The 22,327-nt window shown below is 54.2% G+C and overlaps 1 protein-coding gene across 1 annotated transcript; it reads right to left on the bottom strand.

Annotated features, from left to right (window-relative positions):
- Positions 1–1,690: 1,690 nt before the first annotated feature.
- On the bottom strand, positions 1,691–19,674 carry RAC2 (Rac family small GTPase 2). The gene is made up of 7 exons (XM_020879729.2): positions 19,508–19,674; positions 17,379–17,450; positions 9,105–9,222; positions 8,346–8,408; positions 7,860–8,019; positions 4,491–4,623; positions 1,691–3,884 (listed from the first exon to the last, which is right to left on the bottom strand). The coding sequence occupies exons 1-6, from the start codon at positions 19,540–19,542 to the stop codon at positions 4,493–4,495; spliced, it is 579 nt and encodes a 192-aa protein (XP_020735388.1). The 5' UTR covers positions 19,543–19,674; the 3' UTR covers positions 1,691–3,884; positions 4,491–4,492.
- Between the last annotated feature and the right edge of the window lie 2,653 nt (positions 19,675–22,327).

The following is a 22,327-nucleotide window of genomic DNA, read 5'->3' as shown; positions in this document are numbered from 1 at the left end:
AGGAGAGTTAAGAGATCAAAGGAAGAGTCAGCAGGGACTTTGGCCCAGAAGAGGAATTGTTTCAGTATACCATCATATTATCTTTCATGATCCTGTGAGATGGCTGGGCTCAGTCGGCTGGCTCTTCTGTTCCACAGGATGTTGGCTGGGGCCTGCAGTCATCTGGGGACTCGACTGGGCAGGCATCCAAGGTGGCTCCCACACATGACTGATGCCTTGATGAGGATGCTGGAAGGCTGGGCTCAGCTGGGACACTAGAAGGATTGGGTCTCTCTCTCCATTAAAGTCCGTATTTTTGTCTGCTTGTTCATTTATATAAGCAACAGAGGCTTATCCAGCATCCACTAGATACCAGGTACTTGCTAGGATCACGGTGACCCTACACTGAGGATTCTGAGTGGCATAATTACATTTGTAAATGAAGATGATCTCCCAAGATGCCTGATGGAGGTTAGACAAGGCAGGGAGAGTGCAGACAGGAAGGCTTGTGAGAAGGTATAGCTACTGTCTAGAGGATGATTGCAAGGCCTAGAGCAGGAAGTGACGATGGGCCAGATGACAGGGTAGGTTTAACAGATATTGGGAAGCTGAATTTTCCAGTCTTCGTAACCAGTGAATGCTGGGAGCACAGAATGGGAAAAGCCAGGGGGACCCCTGGCCTCTGTTTTAGAAGATACAAGGATAAGCCAGACTCCAAGACAGAGAGTCCCAAATGAAGTAGGCTTATCTGGCAGGTGCTTTCCTGCCCATCAGGTGATGATTTCATTGCAAGAGGCCAATCCCTGATACCCAGTCCAAGCCTGGTGGTAGCAGGGTGCTTGGGAGTGGCTGCTGTCAAATGAGTGAACATCACCATGTTGTCAGCTCTTGCCCATAACTAACAGTTCTTCCTATTTCAAAATTCTTCACTAACTTCCCTCAAGGTTTCTCTTTCCTATCTGAAGCCCTTCTGGTCCTCAGCCAATTTGCAAAGCAGAAACAAGTGACTCACCCAATGTCCAGCAAGTTCTGTACGCAGTGATACAGAGGAAGGAGCACAGAGCTAGGAGTCCTAAGACCTCAAACTATAGTAACAGCAGCGTAAACAAATAAGTGGTTTCATTTTTTTTCTGTTCCCTTAACAAGGCAGCCATTGGCAGTAGTTCAACTGCTGACCAAAGTTTTGAGGAATCCAGGCTTTTTTATCTTTCTGCTTCTCCATTCTTAGCATGTTAGGTTGTATTTTCCTGTTTGTGGTTTCAGGTTCAAAGATGGCTGCTGCAGCTCCAGACATCTCATCAGAATTCATTAGAGAAGGAGCTAGGACACAGGGCAGTGTTGGTTGGTCCTATCATTTTTTATGGAGGAAAACCAAAACTTTCACAGAAGCTGCCTCTCCAATTACTTTCATTTATGTCTTATTGGCTGGAACTGTATGAACTTGGAACTCCAGCTGCAAAGCAGGCTGGGAACAAGTATTTTTGTCTAGGTCTAGATACATTGCTGCTCTGAACACAACTAGGATTCTGTTAGCAAGGGGGATGCAAGTAGTGATAGTGGATTGAAAAGTACAGTGTCTGCCTTAGTGAATTGAGCCCTAACTCCTATGTTTCTGTTTCCTTCTTTGCAAAACAGAGTTGTTAGTACTACACTGGGAGGCTGCCAGGAGAATTAAATGAGATCATATAGGCTACGTGAAACCACACAATGGTGAGAGTTTTTATTTCCTGACTTTATTACTGGTATAAAACAAGGACTGTATTCACTGGGGTAGGCTTGGTAGAAGAGGTACCTGGCAGAGGAGGTGTCAGCACAGGAGAGAGGAAGGCAGGGTGTGGCCAGGCCTGAGGCCACCAGGATGGTCCTGAATTTATCCCGAGGCCCCAGAAAAGCAGGGAACAGAAAGAGGTTCTTCTAGACTCTGGCCTGCTGGAAAAGGCCTTCTCAGGGTTTTTAAACGTTGGACATCTTAGAGTGTGGGTTCTGACCCACACACATCTATTTTTGTGTCGAGTGGGCTGGGGGTGGGGTGAGATAACAGTGTTAATGGTTTTTTTGGTTTGTTTCAGAAGAGAGGTAACTTTAAAAACATAACAACCTTGTCTGAGCTGAAACTGAGAAAGGCTATGGTGCTTCCCCGCCTACACCCCATCCCTTTCTAGAGGGTGGGGCTCTCAAGAGGAAAGGTCAGTTGAGTTGAGATCTTGCATCAGGACTTCAGGTCTTGGGGCAGTAGAAATGGCTAGGAGCCCTAGGGGAGCCGGAAATGGAAATTCAAAGCATTTCACTGGTTGGGAATTGGGAGACTTCTGGATTGTTAGGACAGGGTCTCCTATCTCTTTTTATTTTTTTTTTCTTATCTCTTTTTAAAAATTCTTTATTTTAGGTTCTCTAGACAGCCCCTGAGGGCAATAACTCGGGTGCATCGCAGGACCACAGAACAGTGCCTGGAACACAGTAGGTGCTTCGTAAATTTGTGTTGAATGGAAGGATGAAGCTCAGATAGAGAAGCACAATCATCCACAGGATTGCAAAGTCCGGCATTCGTGAATCAACAAACACTAAGGAGAGATTGGCTCCATACCCGTCCGTGGAGCTTTAGGGATGAGCTTCGTTAATCCTGATAGCAGCCGCATCTCTTAAAGAAACTTGCCTGTGCTTAGCGCCTGCTGGGTCCTGCATTGGTTCCTTACACTGTTTGGACACTTTCCTGGGACTGCCAATATTGGAGACTGGGGTTTCTGGCTGCTCGATACCCATATTCCCAAATTCTGACAAAGCTCTCTGCCTCTTCTTGAGAACCAAATCCCCCCACCTTCACTCTACTCTCCACTCTCTAGCTTTTCAAGTAGTCTAGGTTTGGCCAATCAGAGCACAGGATTCTCCTGACAACTGTGATTGGTTGAAAGGGGGCCCAAGATCTAAGCTGGACCAATCAGAGTAAACCTTAATCAGAACTTTGCCCGGGGCAAGACACTTGCTCTTTTTCTGCCAAACTTGAAATTGGAAGGGTGAAGCCCTGACAGTCACTGTGCCTAAGAATGAACCAGACAACAGAAGGTATAGGAAAGTGAGCCCTGATGACTTCATTTGAGCCCCCTTGATCAAGCTGCCCCTGAAGTCATGATATTTCCAATCTTGAATCAATAAATTTATTTTCTGCTTAAGCAGGGTTTCTATTTGCAATGGCAAAAGTCCTGACTGGCAGGGTCTGAAAGTTTTAAGACTCTCACAGATAAATGCAGCTCAGGGTCCTGTGAGCAGAGCAGAAAGACTTGAGAGATGGCAGGAGTCAGCAGGACCCTGGTTTTTGATTGACTGGGCAGGTACTCACAGAGACTTAGAAAATCTGAAGGTAATATGTTGTCCCCAAAGGAGGACTAAGACCAGAGAGGAACAAACTTTCTGAGACACTTAATTTAGCTCAGTAGGAGAACTCTCAGATAAGCAAGACCATCAATACTGCAGTATATACTACTGCCCCAGGAGGGAATGAGAGACCCATCTCTGAAGGTATATAAGTGGTGGCCAGCAACCATCTGGCCTGAAGTTCCTAGAGGGGATTCAGGTGTTGAGGGGCGAGGGGAGGCGTAAATGGGTAGATGACGCCATGTGAGACATCTGACCACAGAAATGCAGGGGTGGCTTATTGGGTGCTGGGGCCCCCCTCTGGCCCTTGAGAAGGCTGGAGCATGAGGGGATGGGGGCACAGCACCTACAAATTTACACTCTTTGGGCCCCCAGGGGGACCTTCAGCACAGAGAAGACAGTCAACCAAGCTCTGCAGCATCTTGCTAAGAAACGCCACAGGAAGGGAACAGCATGGCCAGCCACGGGGGCCACTGGGCGTTGCATGGCAGGCCTTGGAGAGGCAGAATCATCTGGCTGGGAAGGCTGGGTGCGTCCTGGAAGGAAGACAAACAGGGGGTGAGAATTTGGGGCCAAGCAGAATCCACAGTCTGCTCCCAGCTCTCCTGGCTCCCGGCTCACTCCAGCTCCCAGCTTGTGCTCAAGGTTGGCCAAGTTCTCTCTATTCTTGTGGGTGCCTCCCGCCCCCACCCATCCCTCTTCTGCCCTAATAGCCTCAGAGCTGAGTCTGCCCTGCCTCTATCCCATATGTGAGTGTCGGGTCCCCCCGGCTCAACTGGGCTCTCTTGAGGGACAGGAGCTGAAGCATCTCTTCACCCTGGTCCTCTCCGCCCCCCTGCAGGGATGGCAGATTGGGAGCTCAGTGACGCCACACTTGGCTCCTGTGACCTGGCATTTTTTGCTGATACTTTGAACCTTCTTTCTGGGAACTGGGCTCATAGAGCAGGCCCAGCTCAGGCAAATGGGCAAACTGAGGCCACTTCAATGGTCCCTCTTCTGTCCTAGCCTAAATGCCACTCCTGGTAAAACCTAGGGCTACCAAGCAGTGGCTGAACGCCTCCCTCCCAGCCATGGCCTGCTGTGTGTGGGGAGTGGGGGAAGGGTCAGGGAGTGTCACAAAGCCGTGGGGGCGGGACTCTTACCCCTAGAGGATGCTGCAGGGGCGCTTCTGTGTCCGTGTGGGCTGCGGGCACAGGACGGCCCGGATCGCCTCATCAAAGACAGTTTTCAGGCCTCGCTGGGTGAGGGCCGAGCACTCCAGGTATTTCACTGAGTCTGGGTCAGGGCAGCAAGAGAACAGAGGCCTAAGTCAGGGCTGCGCAAAATCCCCTCCCAAGTCATACAACCACACCAGGCTGTGGGGGCCCCCCGGGCTGTGTCCCTCACACATTTACCCCTTTGTGCGTCAGTTTCCTCACATCTGAAAGGAGGAGCTTTATTCAGGGAGTAAGGTTAAGACCCACGACAGCAGGATTGTGTCTTTCTCAAACACATAAGCCCCTAATTTGCAAAAGGTGGCAGGAATTTTGATACCTTCCTGGGAAAAAAAGAGCTCAAGCTACAGTGACCAAATCTCTCAGCACTTCACTTTCTTTCAGAAGATTGCCACATACCTGCCTCCACCTTCCCGTGGGAGACCTGAAGAACCCATGGCCTGCTCACCAGGACCTTCCAAATATCATCGAACTGGTCCTTAAGATCACCCCATTTCACAGATGAGAAAGCTGAGGCTCAGAAAAGTCGCTAGTCCAAAGTCACACACTAGACATTTCCCATCCCCCAGGGGCTGCTGAGAACTCTCAGCAAGAAGAATAAGAAATGGGGAGCCTTGTTCACCTGTAAGGGGACTGTCCTTCTCCCATGTGACCACTCAGGGCTGGAGCCCAGGGCACAGTGAGGAAGGCAGGCTGAGCCCCACTTCCGGGGCAGTGTTTCATGACCTTCTGGAAGGAACCTGTGTGAGTTTCTGTGTCCACAACAACCCCAGCTGTCTCCCTGAAGTGAGCAATTGAGAAGTTCTCCCTGAGAGAAGCCTGGGGGCCAATTTTAGGAACCGAAGGAAGAGAGGGGTGGGAGCGGGGGACTTTGCCTGCTCCCTAGAGCCCACTCCTCTGTGAGGAAGGAAGCAGGCTGACACTGATCGGCACCTGCTCCCTGCCAGGCGCTGAGCTGGGTGCTTCCGGCAACCCTGTGAAGAAATTCTGTGAGTCCCCACTTCCTGGGTGAGGAAACGGGCCCAGAGATGGGATGCCCCAGGTCCAGAGACACACAGCTTGGAGAGGGGAGCCAGGATCTCAGGAGGGGCAAAAAAGGATGGGGCAGGAACAAGGAAAGTTAAGCTCAGAGAGGATGTCATTTGTCTAAAGTCACACTCTGGACTCTCCCATCACCCTTGCATATGGGAGCATTGTCCCAGCAGGGAGCATGGGCAGCGGTCCCAGGGCAAGGCTGGCAGGCACGAAACACCATGACTTAGGTCTGGGAGTCTCCGAGCCGAGCCCAGAAGAGTCTCCCTGGGCATTTGGCCATTGTCTCTTTGCAAGGGACTGTGAGGGACTGTGACCAATGTCCACTTCTTCCTTCCACACCCACCAACTGTGTCCTCCTTGGCACCTGCCACCCTCCTACTTCTTGGCTAGGAGTATCTAGAGAAAGAGTCCTGACTGGGGGGCCTGGCCTTGCTCTGCACCCCAGTCTCCCACCTGTGGGGGCAGTAGACCATGTTGATCATGACTGAGGGAGCCATGCAGCCTGGGTTCCAGTCTTAGCTCTGCCACATCCCAGCTGGGTGACCTTGAGCTCTTGACTTCTACCTAAGCTTCTACCTTCTACCTCATCCTCTATAAAGTGGGGTGATGAGAGTCCCTCCTTCACAGTTGCTATGATGATGAAGCAGGAGAATGCACAGGCCCAGCACCCAGGAAGTGCTCAGTCCATGTCAGCCGGAATTGGCAGCTGCGGCACAAGTCAGCACACCGGGCCGGTGGACAGAGGCCACCACTGTCTCATCACACCTGAAGGCCCCCCAGGCCTCCACCTTGGCCTGGGCCGGTCCCAGGCAAGTTCAAAGTCATTAGTCACTGCCCCTGCCCCACTTTCGTCTGGGATCAGCTCCAAGAAGAACTGGCTAGAGGCCAAGGCAGGACCCCCAATTCATCTCTTTCTGGCAGAGAAAGGACCTTTAGGGAGTGTGCAGGCTGACTTATACAGATGGAAAAACTGAGGTCCAGAGAAGGGGAGCCCCTGGCCCGAGGTCACACAGAGTGCCAGAGCTAGTACCAGAATCCAGGTTTCCAGGCCCCATCTTATCCCAAAGCCTCTGCTTTAAGATGGAAAGGGTCTCAGGCTCAGAGGCACTGTCTTGGGTGGAAGGAGTCCGGGGGCAGGCTGATCAGAAAGAAGAGAAGGCAGGGTCAATCCCCAGTATCCGTGAGGAAGGATCAGAGGGCCTGGGAGTCAGAGCCCCCAGGATGGGACATAGGACCCAGTGTTTACACAGCAGCAGAGGCCCCCTGGGAAAGGTGGCCATGTCACTGGGCAAGTCATGAGAAAGGGGAGGTGGAGGCTGCGGTTTCTCTTCCTGTGGAGAGATGTGAGTCCCCAGCCCTCCCACTTCCGGCGGAAGGAAGAGGGTTAGGGTTGAGGAGGGAGGGGCTGGAGGAGGCCCCACTAGTTCAGGGGCCAAACCCTGGGTCTGTGGGACCCTGTGGTGACACAGAGAGCCCTGGGTAGCTGGATTGCAATTCATAGCGGCCAAACCCTGCTGGTGGTCCCAGGCTCTTGGGCAAGTGCCCTGTCTCCAGGCGGCAGGCAGGTCAGGGCCTGGACACCAGGGAAGAGGCCAGACGCAGCAGTCATAGCTGGTGCAGACAGCCCTGGGCCGCCACGAGGAGGCCCCCGTGCCAGTGCCTTGTGGTCCTGTCCTCAAATCCTGCTTCTGCCACCTACCAGCTGTGTGACCCTGAGAAGTCACTTCACGTCTCTGGCCAGTGACCGGGAAGCAAAGAGGAGCTGGGCTGAGAAGCCAGGAGGGTGGGGAATGGGGTGTGAGAAGGAGGCAGAAGGGAAGGCACCACCCTTCAAACCCAAGCTGAAACAACTCCTCCAGGAAGCCTTCCCGGAAAACCCAAGCCTGAGTTGACTGCTCGTCCTCTGAGAAACCACAGCACCGCCCACTCCAACCCCGCCTCCGTCTGTCATGTCAGTATCTGCTTATGGATTTCACTAATACTAATAATGATTAACATAGAGTGCCTCTTATGCACAGTGCTTCTCTAGGGGCTTCATGGGTGTGAATTCATTGAATTCGCCTAACCACTCAGAACCACTTCTATTGCCATATTTCACTGATAAGGAAACACAGGTACAGAGAGGCTAAGTGATTCGTCCTGGGTCACACAGCTAGTATCCGGCACAGCCAGGGCTGGAATGCACAGTCTGGCCCTGGAGGCTATGTTCGCGGTCACCACGAGGCTGTGTTGGAGTTCCCCTCTCTGAGCCCAAACCCCTACCAATTTCCTTGGCCAGTGCCAGGCCCTGTGGGTAGGTGATGGGCGCCAGCTTCTTCTCCTTCAGCTTCTCGATGGTGTCCTTGTCGTCCCTCAGGTCCAGCTTGGTGCCCACCAGGATGATGGGTGTGCTCGGACAGTGATGCCGCACCTCGGGGAACCACTTGGCCGGCGGGCGGGAGCAGGAGGCCATGCAAGGAGTCGGGGGAGACGAGGGGCCCCAGGTTGGGAGACGATAAGAAGGGGGCATGAGGGTGTGCGGAAAGGAGAGAGGACAAGGTCAGAGAGTAAACTAACTATCCCAAACGTCTCTGAGACCCGAGATTCCCCCCCATCCCTTCCCACCAGCCGTGGTTGGCACTGGGAACCCTCTCTGCCCACATCCTCTGCTGCCCAGGGGCAGGCCGAAGTCTCCAGTCCCTCCCTTTCATGCTCCCCTCTTCAGGGTCGCCTGCCCTAACCCCTAAGGTCCCGCTCCGTCCCATTCACCTTGGCCCGGACGTTCTCATAGGAGGCTGGGCTGACAAGGGAGAAGCAGATGAGGAAGACATCCTGGGGAATCAAGCAAGGGTTACTGGTGAGGGGAGGCCTGGAGGCGTCCAACCTGGGCCCTCCACACCTGGGCAGCCACTGAGGGCTGGAGCAGCCCAGGGGATGCTGCGCTTTTAGGATCTGGCAGAGCAGGGTTTCCTTTCTCTGTATCAGGCTGCTGCTTGTTTATCCGACACTTCCTAAAGGCCAGAGTCTGTTCTAAGAGGGCAATCCTCACATCACGCTGTAGCGATGCTGCTGCTACCCCATTCTACAGACAGGAAAGGTGAGGTTTACAAGGATTAAAGGGTGTGCCACTTGGGATTCCAGAATCCATGCTCTCACTACCCCTCTGTCGGTTTGCCGGTCCCAGCCCTTTCTCTGCCACCCTGGAGGGAGAGCCGAGAAGCCACAGAGCCACCTGCCGGAGTGCCCCCATCTCCCCTCCCCCCGCCACGCCCCCCGGGGGCTGGTCATCCTGAGCTTCCTTTGGATCCCTGTCCGGGGTCTGCCTGCCGCACCCACTGGGCACCAGGTGGAGCCAGAGCCCACGGGAAGACAGGGAAGGCACAGTGATGACAGAGATGGGTGGAGGGTGGGGGCTCCTTGAGCTGGGTCTTAAGGGGAGGGTTAGGGTTCACCAGGCTGAGCTGGCATTCCAGGTGGAGGAAACAGGAATGTGAAGGCCAGGACCATGAGGAGGGGTGGGCAGTGTACCGTCTGCGGGTAGGAGAGTGGCCGGAGGCGGTCGTAGTCTTCCTGTCCGGCTGTGTCCCACAGTCCCAGGTTCACGGGCTTGCTGTCCACCATCACATTGGCTGAATAGTTGTCAAACCTGTGGCAACAAGCAAGACAGAGGGTCAGTCTCCAGCCCCAGAGTCTGGGGACTTGCAGTCCCTGGTTCCATGACAGAGGCCAAGACCCAGACAGGGACTACGATGGGACCCACGTCACACCGCACTCTGCAGTTGGGGTTAATTTTTAATTTTTTAATGCCAACCCATTATATTAAAAAAAATACATTTAAGCAGGAGAGCATAAAGAAGAAAACATTGTCTCTACTCTTTTTCTGCTCTGTCTATCCTTCCTGGGTCAGGAAGATCCCCTGGAGAAGGAATAGACTGTCCACTCCAGTATTCTTAGGCTTCCCTCGTGGTTCAGCTGGTAAAGAATCTGCTTGCAATGCAGGAGAACGGGGTTCCATCCCTGGATTGGGAAGATCCCCTGGAGGAGGGCAGGACCACCCACTCTGGTATTCTTGCCTGGAGAATCCCATGGACAGAGGAGCCTGGCGGGTTACAGTCCACGGGGTCACAAAGAGGTGGACACGACTGAGCGACTAAGCCCAGCACACAGCACGCATCCTTTGAAGAGATGATTTTTCAAGACTGTATAACATTCTCTCGAAGGCACAATCAGAATAAACTTTACCCACCTCTGAGGCTGAACGCTGCAGCTGGTCAACCAATTTTTTTTGTTATTTTTTTATGTGGACCATGTTTAAAGTCTTTATTGAATCTGTTACCAGTATTGCTTCTGTCTTATACTGTGGTTTTTTTGGCCTAGAGCCTTGTGGGATCTTAGTTCCCCAACCAGTGATAGAACCCACACCCCCTGCATTGGAAGGCAAAATCTTTATCACTGGACCCCCAGGGAAGTCCTGCGGGTACCCATTATTTGTTGAATAAATGCTCGTTCCCATTTTAGTTTGGGTCCCCCCAGAAGCAAACCCTGAGATGAAAGTTTACTTGGGAAGTGATCCCAGAAGCCAAGGGAGGGGGCAGAAGCTATTGAGGTGTTACTGGCAGGCTAAGTAGAACTGGGACTCCATCTTGCTGGGGCTCTGAGTTCAGGGCATCCCCCTGAGAAGGCAGAGAGCTGGGGTATTTATCTGCCTTCTCCATCTTGCACTGGCAGAGGGATATCCTGGGGTATTAATTCACTGGCCTTCCAGCCCACCCCAAAAGCTGCCAGTCACCAGAGATTTCAGGAAATACCATTGGCATACACTGTAAAGGCACATGTGAAGGATGTGCACATGCTAAAATCTCCTGCCGACATCAGAGAGGCCTCTGGGACAGTCACACGAGCTTCCAGATTTTTTTTTAAGGTTCAGTTCAATAGTATTTCTCACTACACACATTCCTGAGAGGCAGCAGCTGGTCCCTAATGCTGTGCAAAAGGAAACTGGGATCAGAGAGGTAGAGTGACTGACCCTAGGCCACACAGCCAGTGAGCAAGTGACCCAACCAGGTGTGAAGCCGGTTCTGATTCCACGTCCAGTGTTCACTACCGGGTGCCACAGCTGCTTCCGCAGCTTCCCTGTGGGCGAGGGACCACCACCTTCTCTCTCTGCATCGAGGTCACCCACACAGGTCCTGCTTCCTGTCCCCTGACCTGGCCCACTGAGACCCCTGGCTCAGTGGGCTTCTCCTCCTGCTCCTCCCTTCACACATTAGCCAAGCAGTTTCCGTTTCTGGCAAGGCTCAGGCTTCCTGCCTCCTTGAGTCTGTTCACGCTGTGCCCCCTGCCTGGAATGCCCTCCCACCCTCTCCTTGTCGAAGGTGTATCCTCCCTCCCAGATCACACGATCTGCCACACTCTCCAGCCTGTGCTCCTGTCTGCACGTGCCTCTCTTGGGAATATTCTTCTGTGCCCTCATCACCCTGTCTCCCATTCATGCTTCAAAACCCTGCCCAGGCAGTTCCTCCTCTGTGGGGAAACATCCCAGCCACCTTCTTCCCTGTCCCTCACCTGGAAAGAGTTTGTCATCCCCTCCCTCCGGCAACTGCTTTGCCTAGACTATGAGCTGGCATTAATGTGTCTCTACTGCCATGTAGCTGTAGGCTCCGTGGGGGCAGGGCCCATGTCTCTTTATCTCTGAGGTCTCAGGACTGGCGCCTAGTGACTGTAGGTAGAACAGAGTGAAACTGAACCAAAGCACTTGGGACGCCACCTCCTCCATGAAACCCTCCCAAAACGTTGCTCAGTGACAGGCTGCAGAAGCCCTAGTGCTTCAGAGCAACTCAAAGACATCTGTCTTGTGATAGACACCCTCCACCAAAAAAGTGGGCCACTTGATGCATTTAATACCCCGTGCTTGTCCAGCCTTCAGTTCCTCAGATGGCCCTGCTCCCTCCTGTCTGAGAAGTTCCTGCAAATGCCCTTCCCCTGGCTTCCTGCTCTTTTTTCCTGGTGCCAGGCTGACTCTTACTCATCCTCTTTCCAGCCCCATCTCAAGGTCACCTCCACCAGGAAGCCTTCCCTGAGTCCCAGTCAGGTCAGGGCCCCCCCCCCCCACCCCCACTCAGTAGTCTGTGGTGAACTCAGCACCCAAAGGCATCAGGCTTGGCTTGCTCCTCACTGCACTGAGGCCAGCATCACATTTGGCACATAGTGGCTCAGTGGTAAAGAATCCTCCTGCCAATGCAGGAGACCCAGGTTCAGTCCCTGGTTTGGGACGATCTCCTGGAGAAGGAAATGGCAATGCATTCCAGTATTCTTGCCTGGGAAATCCCACGGACAGAGGAGCCTGGCAGGCTACAGTCCACGGGGTCACAAAGGAGTCAGACACGACTGAGCGGCTAAACGACAACAGCAACAGTTGCCCTGTGTCTGCTCTGGGTACTGCCCAAACTGCCATGGGATTTCAGGCCAAAGGCACTATTCAGGGAGACACCGCAGGGCATGATGGGAAAAGAAGTCTCCGTGTTTTCTTTGGCTTCGGCCAGAAACACTCCTTTGGGGCGAGCTTAGGATACAGGGACATTATCTCCTCTAATCTCTAGTCTGAAATTCTGACACCAAAAAGTCCCCCAAGATTCCTTGAGCCAAAGATATCTATCTTCTCTGAACCAGCTTTAGGGTCTCAGAGGCCATGGTGATGGGGAAAGAGCTGATTTGTAGGACCTGTCACAGGACAGGCAGAGGGCTAGGGACCCTCATATCTTAGGTTTTGAAGTCCCATGTGACCCAAGACAAAACAACCTCAAATTATTCCCTTTAGACAGTTGAGGAAATCAAGGCCCCAAGAAGTCAAATAACTTTTCCAAAGCCAGCCAGCTCAGGAGCACAGGAGCTGGGATTTGATCTGGTCTCCTTCTGAGCACTCATTTGTAAGCAAGAGAAAGTAGACTAATGCTCCATGGGAGGGTGGATTTGCCTGGGTACAGCCCCCCAGAGTGGGGAGAGAGCAGAAAGTTCCTTGTGAAGCCTTGTCCTGGCTATGTGACCCTGGGTGAGTAACCCAGCTTCTCTGAGCCTCACTTTCTTCACTGTGGAAAAAAAAAGCCCCATCTCTTAGGGCCACTAAGAGGATCCAGGCACAGACGACCTTCAAGCCATCCCATGGGGAGATGCTGAGAAGCGGAGCAACCTCATCCCGAAACACCCCCCTCACTGGCCCCTCCCCAGAGCCTGAGGGATTCCTGCAGAGACAGTGATCCACAACCCGAGTCCCCCACTCCAGAGACCCACAGGCAGCCAGGACCAACGGAACCTACACCACCACTGTGGCCAACCCTCACTCTTATCTTTCAGATGAGGAAACTGAAGCTCACAAATAGGAAGGGACTTGCCCAAGATTTCACAGTCAGTTGGTGGCAGAGCCAGGACTAGATCCTGTTACCCAGTTCAGAAAAGCCTGTGGTGTAAGCATCACTGCGAGTTCATGGCTGGAGGCTCAGTGAAGTTTGAGCTCAGGTGCAGGGCCTTCCTAGTGGCTCAGATGGTGAAGCATCTGCCTGCAGCGTGGGAGATGTGGGTTACACCCCTGGGTTGGGAAGATCCCCTGGAGAAGGGAAAGGCTACCCACTCCAGTATTCTTGGGCTTTCCTGGTGGCTCAGACGGTAAAGAATCTGCCTGCAGTGCAGGAGACATGGGTTCGATCCCTGGGTCAGGAAGATCTCCTGGAGGAGGGCATGGCAACCCACTCCAGTATTTTTGCCTGGAGAATTCCATGGACAGAGGAGCTTGGCAGGCTATAGTCCACGGAGTCGCAAAGAGTCGGACACGACTGAGGGACTAAGCACAGCACAGCACAGCACATGGGGCTGACCCGGGCCTGTGCAGAGGGCAGGGAATCCATGTTTGCTGAGCACCCGGGTCCTTTATACTTAGATCATTCAGTGGACCCAGGAAGTGGATTCTACACTGTGTCTGGGATTCAGAGCCCAGGAGTAACCTGCCCAAAGTCACACAGCTGGTGTACCTTTACCCAGAACTGTGTGGCCTCTTTCTGCACCCCTAGGCTGCACACCCAGCTCTGCCGCCCTCCACCATGGAGAGGAGGAGGGGCATGGGACAGATGAAATGGCTCTCAGCCTTGGGCATCACTTGACCACCACCCAAGCCTCCAGGGGAAGGAAGGTGGACTCACAGAACACAAAGACCACAGAGCACGTATGGCTGCTGGTATGGGGACCAGGGAGCACTGATATGTCAGGCCAGGCATGGACCACTGTGAGGATTCGAGGCCCGGTCCTCGGGACAACAGGGAGCCACTGAAGGCCTTCACCAGGTAGGGGTGACGTGCTCAGCTTTGCATTTGGAAAAGGTTCTCTTGGTCACTGGGTGGGAACATATTGGAGAAGGGTCAGAGGGGAAGCTGGAAGACAGAAGCGCCAGGGAGAGAGGCGGGTGGTTGGAGGAGACACGGAGGCATGGGTGTCCCAGATGGGATGGGAGGGGATAGAAGCTGTGTAGGAGCAGTGAGGAGGCTTGAGCCAGCTGGACACAGGGAGGGATTAACACACCTGGTGACAGGAGTGTGGGGCAAGGGGGAGTTGCGAGGCCAGGTGGGAAAACTTGGCAGGACCCCTGGTATCTCCACGAGGGAGGCTGCGCGCCATCCTGTCTATGGGAATCCAGGCGGGATTACCAGTGTACAAAGGAAAGTGAAAACCAAATACTGACCCATCTGACCCAAATTAACTCCTTGTGTTCTTCCCAGAGAGAAGCCCCGCAGAGCTGAGCTCCCTGGTGGTGGCTGAGTTCCAGCACCTTCTCAGGGCAGACTAGAGCATGCTCTCTCTGCCTGCCAGGGTGGTCCAGTCACTACAGAGAGCCAGTGAGGTGCTCAACTCTGTTCTAGCAGCCGGTCTAGCGAACTAGATGGCCCAGGGCCCTGTCTTCACAGTGCTGACATCCCGGCAGGAGAAGTCAGATCAGGATGGGCTACGGAGACCATCAAGCAGGGTGTGGAGGGATGGAGGGGGCCTGGGTGGAAGGAGGGATTGTTTAGACAGGGGTCAGGGATGGGCTACTTCAGCAGGGAACTAACTGATGGGAAGTGGCCGGTGCAGAGGCCTGGGGGAGGCTGGCATGTCTGGTCCCCAAGGACCAAAATGGAGTGGGTAGGAAATGGGTTTTGAGAGGGCAATTTCAGCAAGGTATTCCTCTATCTAATTTTTGCATTTGAAAGCTCACCTGGGCTTCCCTTTGAGAATGGTCATAAGGAGAGGGTAAGGGGGAGATCCCCAGGTCACAGATGCCCCAGAGCAGGGTCTTTCTACCTTGTCTTTGTATCTGCCACGCCCAGCACCTGAGCATCCACAGAGCAGGCTTCAGTCTCCCTGTCTGTGAGACGTGGCTTCGACTTCGAGCTCTTAACCCCCAACCGGAGGCATCAAGCTGAACTCGCTCTCTCTCTTATCTGATCTGGTTCCAGTGGCACAGGCCTCTGGCCCCAGCAAACCCTGCCACGCTGAGCCCCAGAGTCCTCCTGACCTTTATCTCTCTGTCAGAGATCTCAGGCTGCCTGTTTTCCCCAACTCTACTCTCCCCAGCTGTCCCCACCCTCCAGTGTCAAGGGCTCAGGGGGGCTTATTTTCCCCTCTCTGTCACAGAAGTGCAGGCTTTGAAGCAGGAGCCCCTCTAAGGGCTTGTCCAGAGCCAAGTGACTCCGTAAGAAAGACAAAGAGGGTGGGGTGCAGGTCTGGCTACATACCATGCAGGGCCCAACACAAAATGAAAATGTACAGCACCTTGTTCAAACATTAAGAATTTGGGGATGGGGGCCTCCGAGCATTACATGAAGTGCAGGAGCCTCCTGTGTGGGATGCTGTGAGCCTGCCTGGATGGCCCACCTGGGAACGGGCCCTGATCTCTGACCCAGCTCCTGACTCCTGGGAAGGTAAACCCTGTCTGATCCATCCTGTCTGTCCTATAAAGCTGTCCAGGACCACCGAATCTGCTCGGGGCCACCAGGGGTTGCTGAGAGCACCTGGCCCTTCCTTGGCCTCTGCTGGTCCCCCCATCTTGTGTCAGAGAACTCACCTCCCATCTCCCTGCACAGGAAAGGTGCCTGGGCAAGGAACTTGGCACCTCCCAGCCCCACCACATTTCTTAAAGAGAAACTGAGGCTCAGAAAGGGGAAGCGTTTGGTCTAAGGTCTTTGAGCACGTGGGCCCTTCAGCCCAGCTGTGACAGGCAGAGGCAGGAGAGTAGGTGGCGCCAGTGACCGTCCTGATGACAATAACCTTCTGCAGGAGCTGGTTGGCCTAATGTTACACCTGCCTCCCTGCCAAGTCCAGAGTCCACCATCCCTCAGCACCAGGAGGTGCTGATAAACGTTTGGTGTTGGATCCAAACGTTTGGTGTTGGTGAGTGGGCAGATACAGGCTGATGTGAAGAGGGCCACTGGTGCCCTTATGGGGAGTTGGGAACAGAACCGGGCTAGAAATTTCTTTCCCAGTTTTCCTACCCAGGTTTCTCTGCCTTCTCCTAGCTGCCATCCTCCTGCCTGGGTGGGGGTCCCTGAAGCAACTGGAGCCTGGCCCCTTGTGCCAGGGAGAAATAGAGAGATCCTAGCCCACCTGGTGACCCTGGGGGACAGGTCCCTTAGCTTCTGTGAGCCTCAGCTCCCCCCACGAACACTGTGAGGCTGAAATAATCCCAACTCCTCCCACGAGCATCAAATGAGGTCACATGTGTGACATTTCCAGGGACCGGTACCCAGTAGGCCCTTGAGAGATGGTAGCTGTGACCCATTCTCCTAGGGCCTCTCTGTAAAGTTCAGTTCAGGTCAACTCAAGATATATACATTGTTTCTAAGACAATGTGTAGATTATACTGCAGGTAAGACCCTAAGACCCTTGAAGAACTGGACATGGTCCCCCGCCCTCTGTAGACTCTTGGTCATGGAAAAGATGAGATAAAGTCTGTCTAGGGAGTGAGAGACCCCTTCAGGCTATGTCAGAAAGGCTTTCTGGAGGAGGGATGCTGGAGCTGGCCTGGAGGTCTTAGACACATGGGCATAGGAAGGAAAAGCACTTGAGGCGGAAGGAGCAGCTGGAGCAGAGATCCTGACGTAGAAACATCCAGGGTGTGGTTGGTGACCAGGCAACCAGAAACAGAACAAGAAGCGAAGTACTGGGTGGTGAAGCCAGAAAGAAAGGTTGGAGAAGGCCACGCAGAGCCCTGGGTGCTGTGCTGCAGAGCTGGGGGGCCGTCGTGGGAGGGGTGGGGCCGCCGAGCGACAAGGAGAGAGGGGCTGGTGCTTCCGTTCACCCCACATACTCCTCCATACCTGCACGTCAGGTGACAGCCATCCCCCTGCTCCACATCCAACACGGGGGTGGGTCCTGATTGGCCTGCGGTGGCACCGTCCTCTCCCCCTGCACACACGTGTGCCCTGACGTCTCCAGTCTCCCACTGTCAAGGCCCTCCTCCTGCACCCACTCCACTCCTCTGTCCCAGTCCCCTTCCACCCAGCTCTGCTGAGGCCAGCTCTCCACATCTCCCTGCTTGAAGGCCCCTGTTCCCTGGCTTGCCTCCTGCACCTCCCTCCCCTCTGGGGGCCCGGGGCGCTCATCCTGGCACAGGAGGCTACCTCCCCCTCTGGATCAGCAGGCAGCTCTGCCGGCCTGAGACTGCCTGGAGCCTGACCCCCAAGTGCCTGGCACACAGGAAGTGCCTGAAAGGGGGGTGAGCCTGGTGATCGATGCGTGTCTCCCCAGTCTCTGAGCGTCCCACCCAAGCGCAGAACTCACACGGTGGGGATGTACTCTCCAGGGAAGGCGTTGGTGGTGTAGCTGATGAGCAGGCAGGTCTTGCCCACGGCTCTGAAAGACAGGAAGTTCAAGAGGACAGCAGTCAGGGGCCCTGCTCGAGACCCGGGGAGGTTTTCTGAGGACCCACATGGTCCCCTAGTCCAACCCTCAGGGTAGACCCAAGCCCCACCTCCACGGGCCTCAGTGTCTCCATCTGAGAATCTCTGTTTCAGCGTTATTACACCTGAGATGTCTGTTAAAGGACAGACTTCTGGGTCCTACCCGAGATTCTGAATCACGAGTGTGGTGTGGATCTGGGGATTTGTAACAGGCTTTCCCAGGTGACTCTGATGTGAAACAGAGGCTTAAGAGCAGAGGGTCCCCGGGAGGCTCCAGAAGCTTGACCAGGGCTCTGCCATTACTGCCCTGGGATCCAGATCCTTCATCACCCACCCAGCAGGGATGCGCTCTCAGGCAAGCCTCATAAACCTCCCCGTAGCTTCCCCGTCCAGAAAACAGGGATGAGATGAATCCACCGTCACAGGAAGGACAGAGAGGTAAATTAGGTGAAGCCGGTAAAAGGCTGAAGCACAGTCCTGGCACAGCATAGCAGTCGCCAAATGTGGGGGACTCAGATCCCATGAGCTCTTAAGCAAATGACTTAACTTCTTTGAGCTACAGTTTTCCCACCTGTAAGACGGGCCTAATATGAGGGTTGCTGGGAGGATAAAACAGAGGAGCGTGACAAAGCCCAGGGCCTGCGCACGGCAAGCACTAAGTTAGTAGTGAGGGCCATGACTGGGGCTGTCTGCACCCCGAGTCTGCTGGGCTGGGAGGGGGTGGGGGCCACAGGTAGCCCCCAGGCCTTTCCCTGCCCCCCTTGGTTTCGTCACTTCCGACTCTGACGAGGGCCGCCCACCCTCTTCTCTCCCCATCCCCTCCCACCCCCGCCTGCCAGCAAGGTACTTCTGAGTGACTGGAACATTGCCCTCGGCTTCCGCCCTCCCCTCCTCAGATCAGATCCAAAGCAGAAGTGAGCAGGGCTGGACAGGCGGGCAGATAACGGGCAGGAGCCGTGTATCACAATCAGCTAAGGGCTGCCTGATAAACCAGCCCCCACCCCCACTCTCCCCACCCCACCCCCGTGATACACCAGCCCCTTCCCCACCACCATCCCCTGAACAGGAAAGTCGAGTCTCTTAAGGCCTCAGGCTGCCCCTCGGTAGGATGGGAGGCCTGGAGCAGAGGCCTGCCAGCTGGAACATGCTGGAATATGTTGGGGTTGGACCTACAGAAAACCTCAGGCGGTGCCTGTGTGTTGGACCCTGAGGGCAGTGTTGCTGGCAGGCCCAAGGGATGGGATATCAAACCTGTCATTTTACAGATGAGGAAACTGAGGCCTGTAAGGGCATATGACAAGCAGGAGTCACAGAGATCCCACCGCTGAGAAGGGCCTTCAGTCCCAGCCTGGGCCGACCCCCACAGCCACCCCCACCCCGCCCTCCTCCTGCCCTCCTCTGTCTCTCACGCCCCTCCCCTTCTGCTCCTCACCTGCATCCCCCACACCACCTCCCCAGCCATGCAGGCTGAGACTTAGAAGGCGAACTTTACAGAGCACACATACGTGCAGGACAACCACTCAAAATAGCTCCAGCGACCCGACATCAACCCTGAGACTGTGGGCCTCTTCCTAGATGGCCAAGCTTTGGTTCAGAGAGGCACTGTGCCTTGCGCAAGGCCACACAGCAGAGCAAGTCAGGGACTAGAGCCCAGGCCAGCCTGGGGACCCACCCCCCACCGGCAGCCACAGATTTGGAGACCGGAGGCTCATAGGAGACCAGCCCCAGCTCTCAGGGTGCAGGCGAGAGGCCCCAGGTACCCCTAAGCGCAGGCTTTTACTCTCTACCCAGGCAGTTTCCGGAGTGAGTGGGGCAGAGAGAGTGAAGCTGTGTACAGCCCACCCCTGGGGTTCCCTCTGGACCCTGGGAGAAAAAGGGAGCGGTTCCTCTGGCTGCCTCCTAGGGACCCTCTCTGTCTGCAGGCAGGGGGCTTCCCCAGGGACTCCAGGGTGGGAGGGCCCCAGGGCTACCCCTGGAGGGAGCTGTGAGCAAGTCCAGCCAGATACCTACCCATCTCCCACCACCACACACTTGATGGCCTGCATGGTGTCTGAGGCCTGGGGGCTGGTAGTGGTGACAGCTCAGAGCCCGAGTGTTTCCGCAGGCGCGTGGCGTGTGGAGAGCTGTGGAGGCGTCCTCAGCGGGGAGCAGCAGCAGCGGGACAGGAGGCAGGAGGAAGCGGAAGGGGAACTTACCCAAGCTGCTGCCCCCACGGCCGTTTGCAGAAGGCGGAGCGTGCGGTCTGGCAGAACGGCTCGAGGGCGGGGTGGCCCTCAGGTGCTGGGCTGGGCCCTGGCGGGTATCACTGTCCTGAGGCACCAGCAGGAGATCTGGGGACCTTCGGGGCTGGAGACAGACTCCCACGGGCAGGGCCAGAGCTGTTCTCAAAGAACCTGAGGCTTCCAAGAGTGGAGTTCACCTCAGTTCTAGGCAATAAGCATTTAATGAGCATCTACTGTGTGCCAGGCACAGGAGCTAGTACTGGTGAGTCCAGGGTGTGAGCGGGAAGATACAGTTTCATCACAGGTGTCCATCAAACAAAGCAGGAAGTAATGGGGGCACAGAGGATTGGTAAGGAGGGGAGCTCAGAGTCACATAGAGGGTGAGCTGGGACCTTCAAGGTGGCATTTAAGCAGGTACGTTAAAGCTGGTGTCAGAGAAAGGGCATTCCAGAGGGGACTGCCTAGGCAAGACAGGAAGAATTCCATGAGCAGGCACCAGTGTGGAACCCCCTGAGTGTGCAAGGATGGGGGAAATATGATGAGGCAGGAAGAGAGGTGGGGGTCAGCTGATGGAGAAGAGGAAACAGAAGAGACGTGACCAATAATGCCACACCTGCCAGGCCCTTTGCTGGAGGGAGCCCTGGGGACAGGCGCCCTGGCTCAGGAGATGTGGTCCGTTTAAACGATGCTGAAACTGAAGATCTGAGACTTCGGTTGATTCACTAAGATTGCCCAACCCAAAGTCAAACCCAGGGCCAGGTGACTTCAAGCTCCTCTGTCACCCCAGCTGCTGTCTGGGGGACAAAACTTGAGTTCTGCAGCTGGGTAGGGCAGGGGAGTGAGCCCGCTCGGCCTCCAGGAGACTCAGGATCCCAGTGGCACTGGTTTTCCGCAGGGAACTCCAAGTTCACCTAGCTGTTACTATGATTGCTAGTGCTCCGCACACCCAGCACCCTTCCGGCTCTAGGGACAAGGGGAGGGAGACAATGGGCAGAGTCGCTCACTGGTCACTCAGGACAGACCAGGACACCAGCCAGAGAGTGTGGAACGCCAGGTGCTGGGTCAACGACCCCCCTCCCGCCAACAGACACAAGGAGCTGAACCTTCCTGAACCTTCCACGCAAGCTGCAGGGTTGCCAAAAACGGCTTCCACAGAAAGGGAAAGGTCCTCCCTGAGGACTTGCTCTAAAAAAACTTGGCCAGCCAATGATTATAACTCGCCAACCAACTTTGTTGTCTTTTCTCTGTGCTTTGCATGGGCTGAGTGGAAACACTGCAAAGACTTAAAGGCACCCAGCCGGGGTCAGGAAGGTCAAGGGTCCCCCCACGACCCAGGCTGGGCTCCTCACAGGCCACGTAAGGACTTTGTTCTGGCTACTCCCCTCAAATCCACATTCTTTTCCCACCACTGGGATCCCGTAGGGTAATCTCTGTGTTAATCTAATGAAAACAATGTACTAAGTGCAGTGTGGGATCCTGGACTGGATCCTGAAACAAAAGGGGGAAAAAAGGTATTAATGGAAAAGGCAGTAAACTCCAAGACAAATTTGAAATTAAATAATAGTATTATACCAAGGTTAAGTTCTGTGGTTATATAAATGCTGTGAACATAAGGGAAAGCTTGTTGAAGGATATGGTGAATTCTCTCACTGTCCTTGCAATTTTTCGGTAAATCTAAATTTAGTCCAAAATAAAATGTTTATTTAAAAAGAAAAAAGAAGAATGCACCTCTTTGGGAAGACACAGCCAATGAAGATAGCCATGTGATTTGGAGCAGATATATGTCCTGTGTTTTATCCCCCATTTGTCCCCTGGGGTGGAACTTCCTTGTGCAGTGAACAATCTACTCAACTGTACATGGCCATGATGGCCATAAATTTGTACCTGCCCTCCATGTTGAGAAAGCCGATCTCCAGGACAACACAAGCAAAATCTTCCCTGACTTAGGGCCATCCAAATCCCTCCTTCATTCTGCAAGCATCCATTATATACCACTTGAATACCTAGCTCTGGGCTTGGCACTGCAGTGGATACAAAACCAGGAAGACAAGAAGCTGCCCCTGAAGAACCTATAACCTGTAACGAGAGTGACTCTGAGGCCTGAGGACCACAGAACATCTTGGGATGGCCCCAATCTGCAGGTGGCCCTATGGCTGTGAGTACAGGGCAGGGATAGCAGGAGAATAAATGGGGAGTAAGGCAGCCTGGTTGACCACCACCGGGTGTCCGCAAAGCAAGAAGGGCAGTAGCAGTCTCTGTGGGCCTCCAATGAGGTGACCACTGCTCTAAACCTGGCTGGTGGTGTCTCTATTGTACCCCCACTGTACAGATGAGAAAACTGAGGCCCAGAGTGGTTCATAAATTTGCCCAGTGACTCAATGCACTTGTAACCATTACACTGGAAGCAAATTCTCGTTTTACAGATGGGGCATCTGAAGCTCCTGTGCATGTGATCAAGAGTAAGATACAGCAGCACTGGCCTCCTGTCCAGGCCTCTTCACTTTTTCTTTTTTGTTTTTAATTATCTATATTGAGACATAGTTTACATACATTAAATGAATCCATTTAAAGTGTTCAGTTCCATTCATTTTCACAGATACTGGGTTGG

This window comes from Odocoileus virginianus, chromosome 23 (genome assembly GCF_023699985.2).
Source record: "Odocoileus virginianus isolate 20LAN1187 ecotype Illinois chromosome 23, Ovbor_1.2, whole genome shotgun sequence".
Classification (NCBI taxonomy): domain Eukaryota; kingdom Metazoa; phylum Chordata; class Mammalia; order Artiodactyla; family Cervidae; genus Odocoileus; species Odocoileus virginianus.
This window is presented reverse-complemented; position numbering and strand designations above follow the sequence as displayed.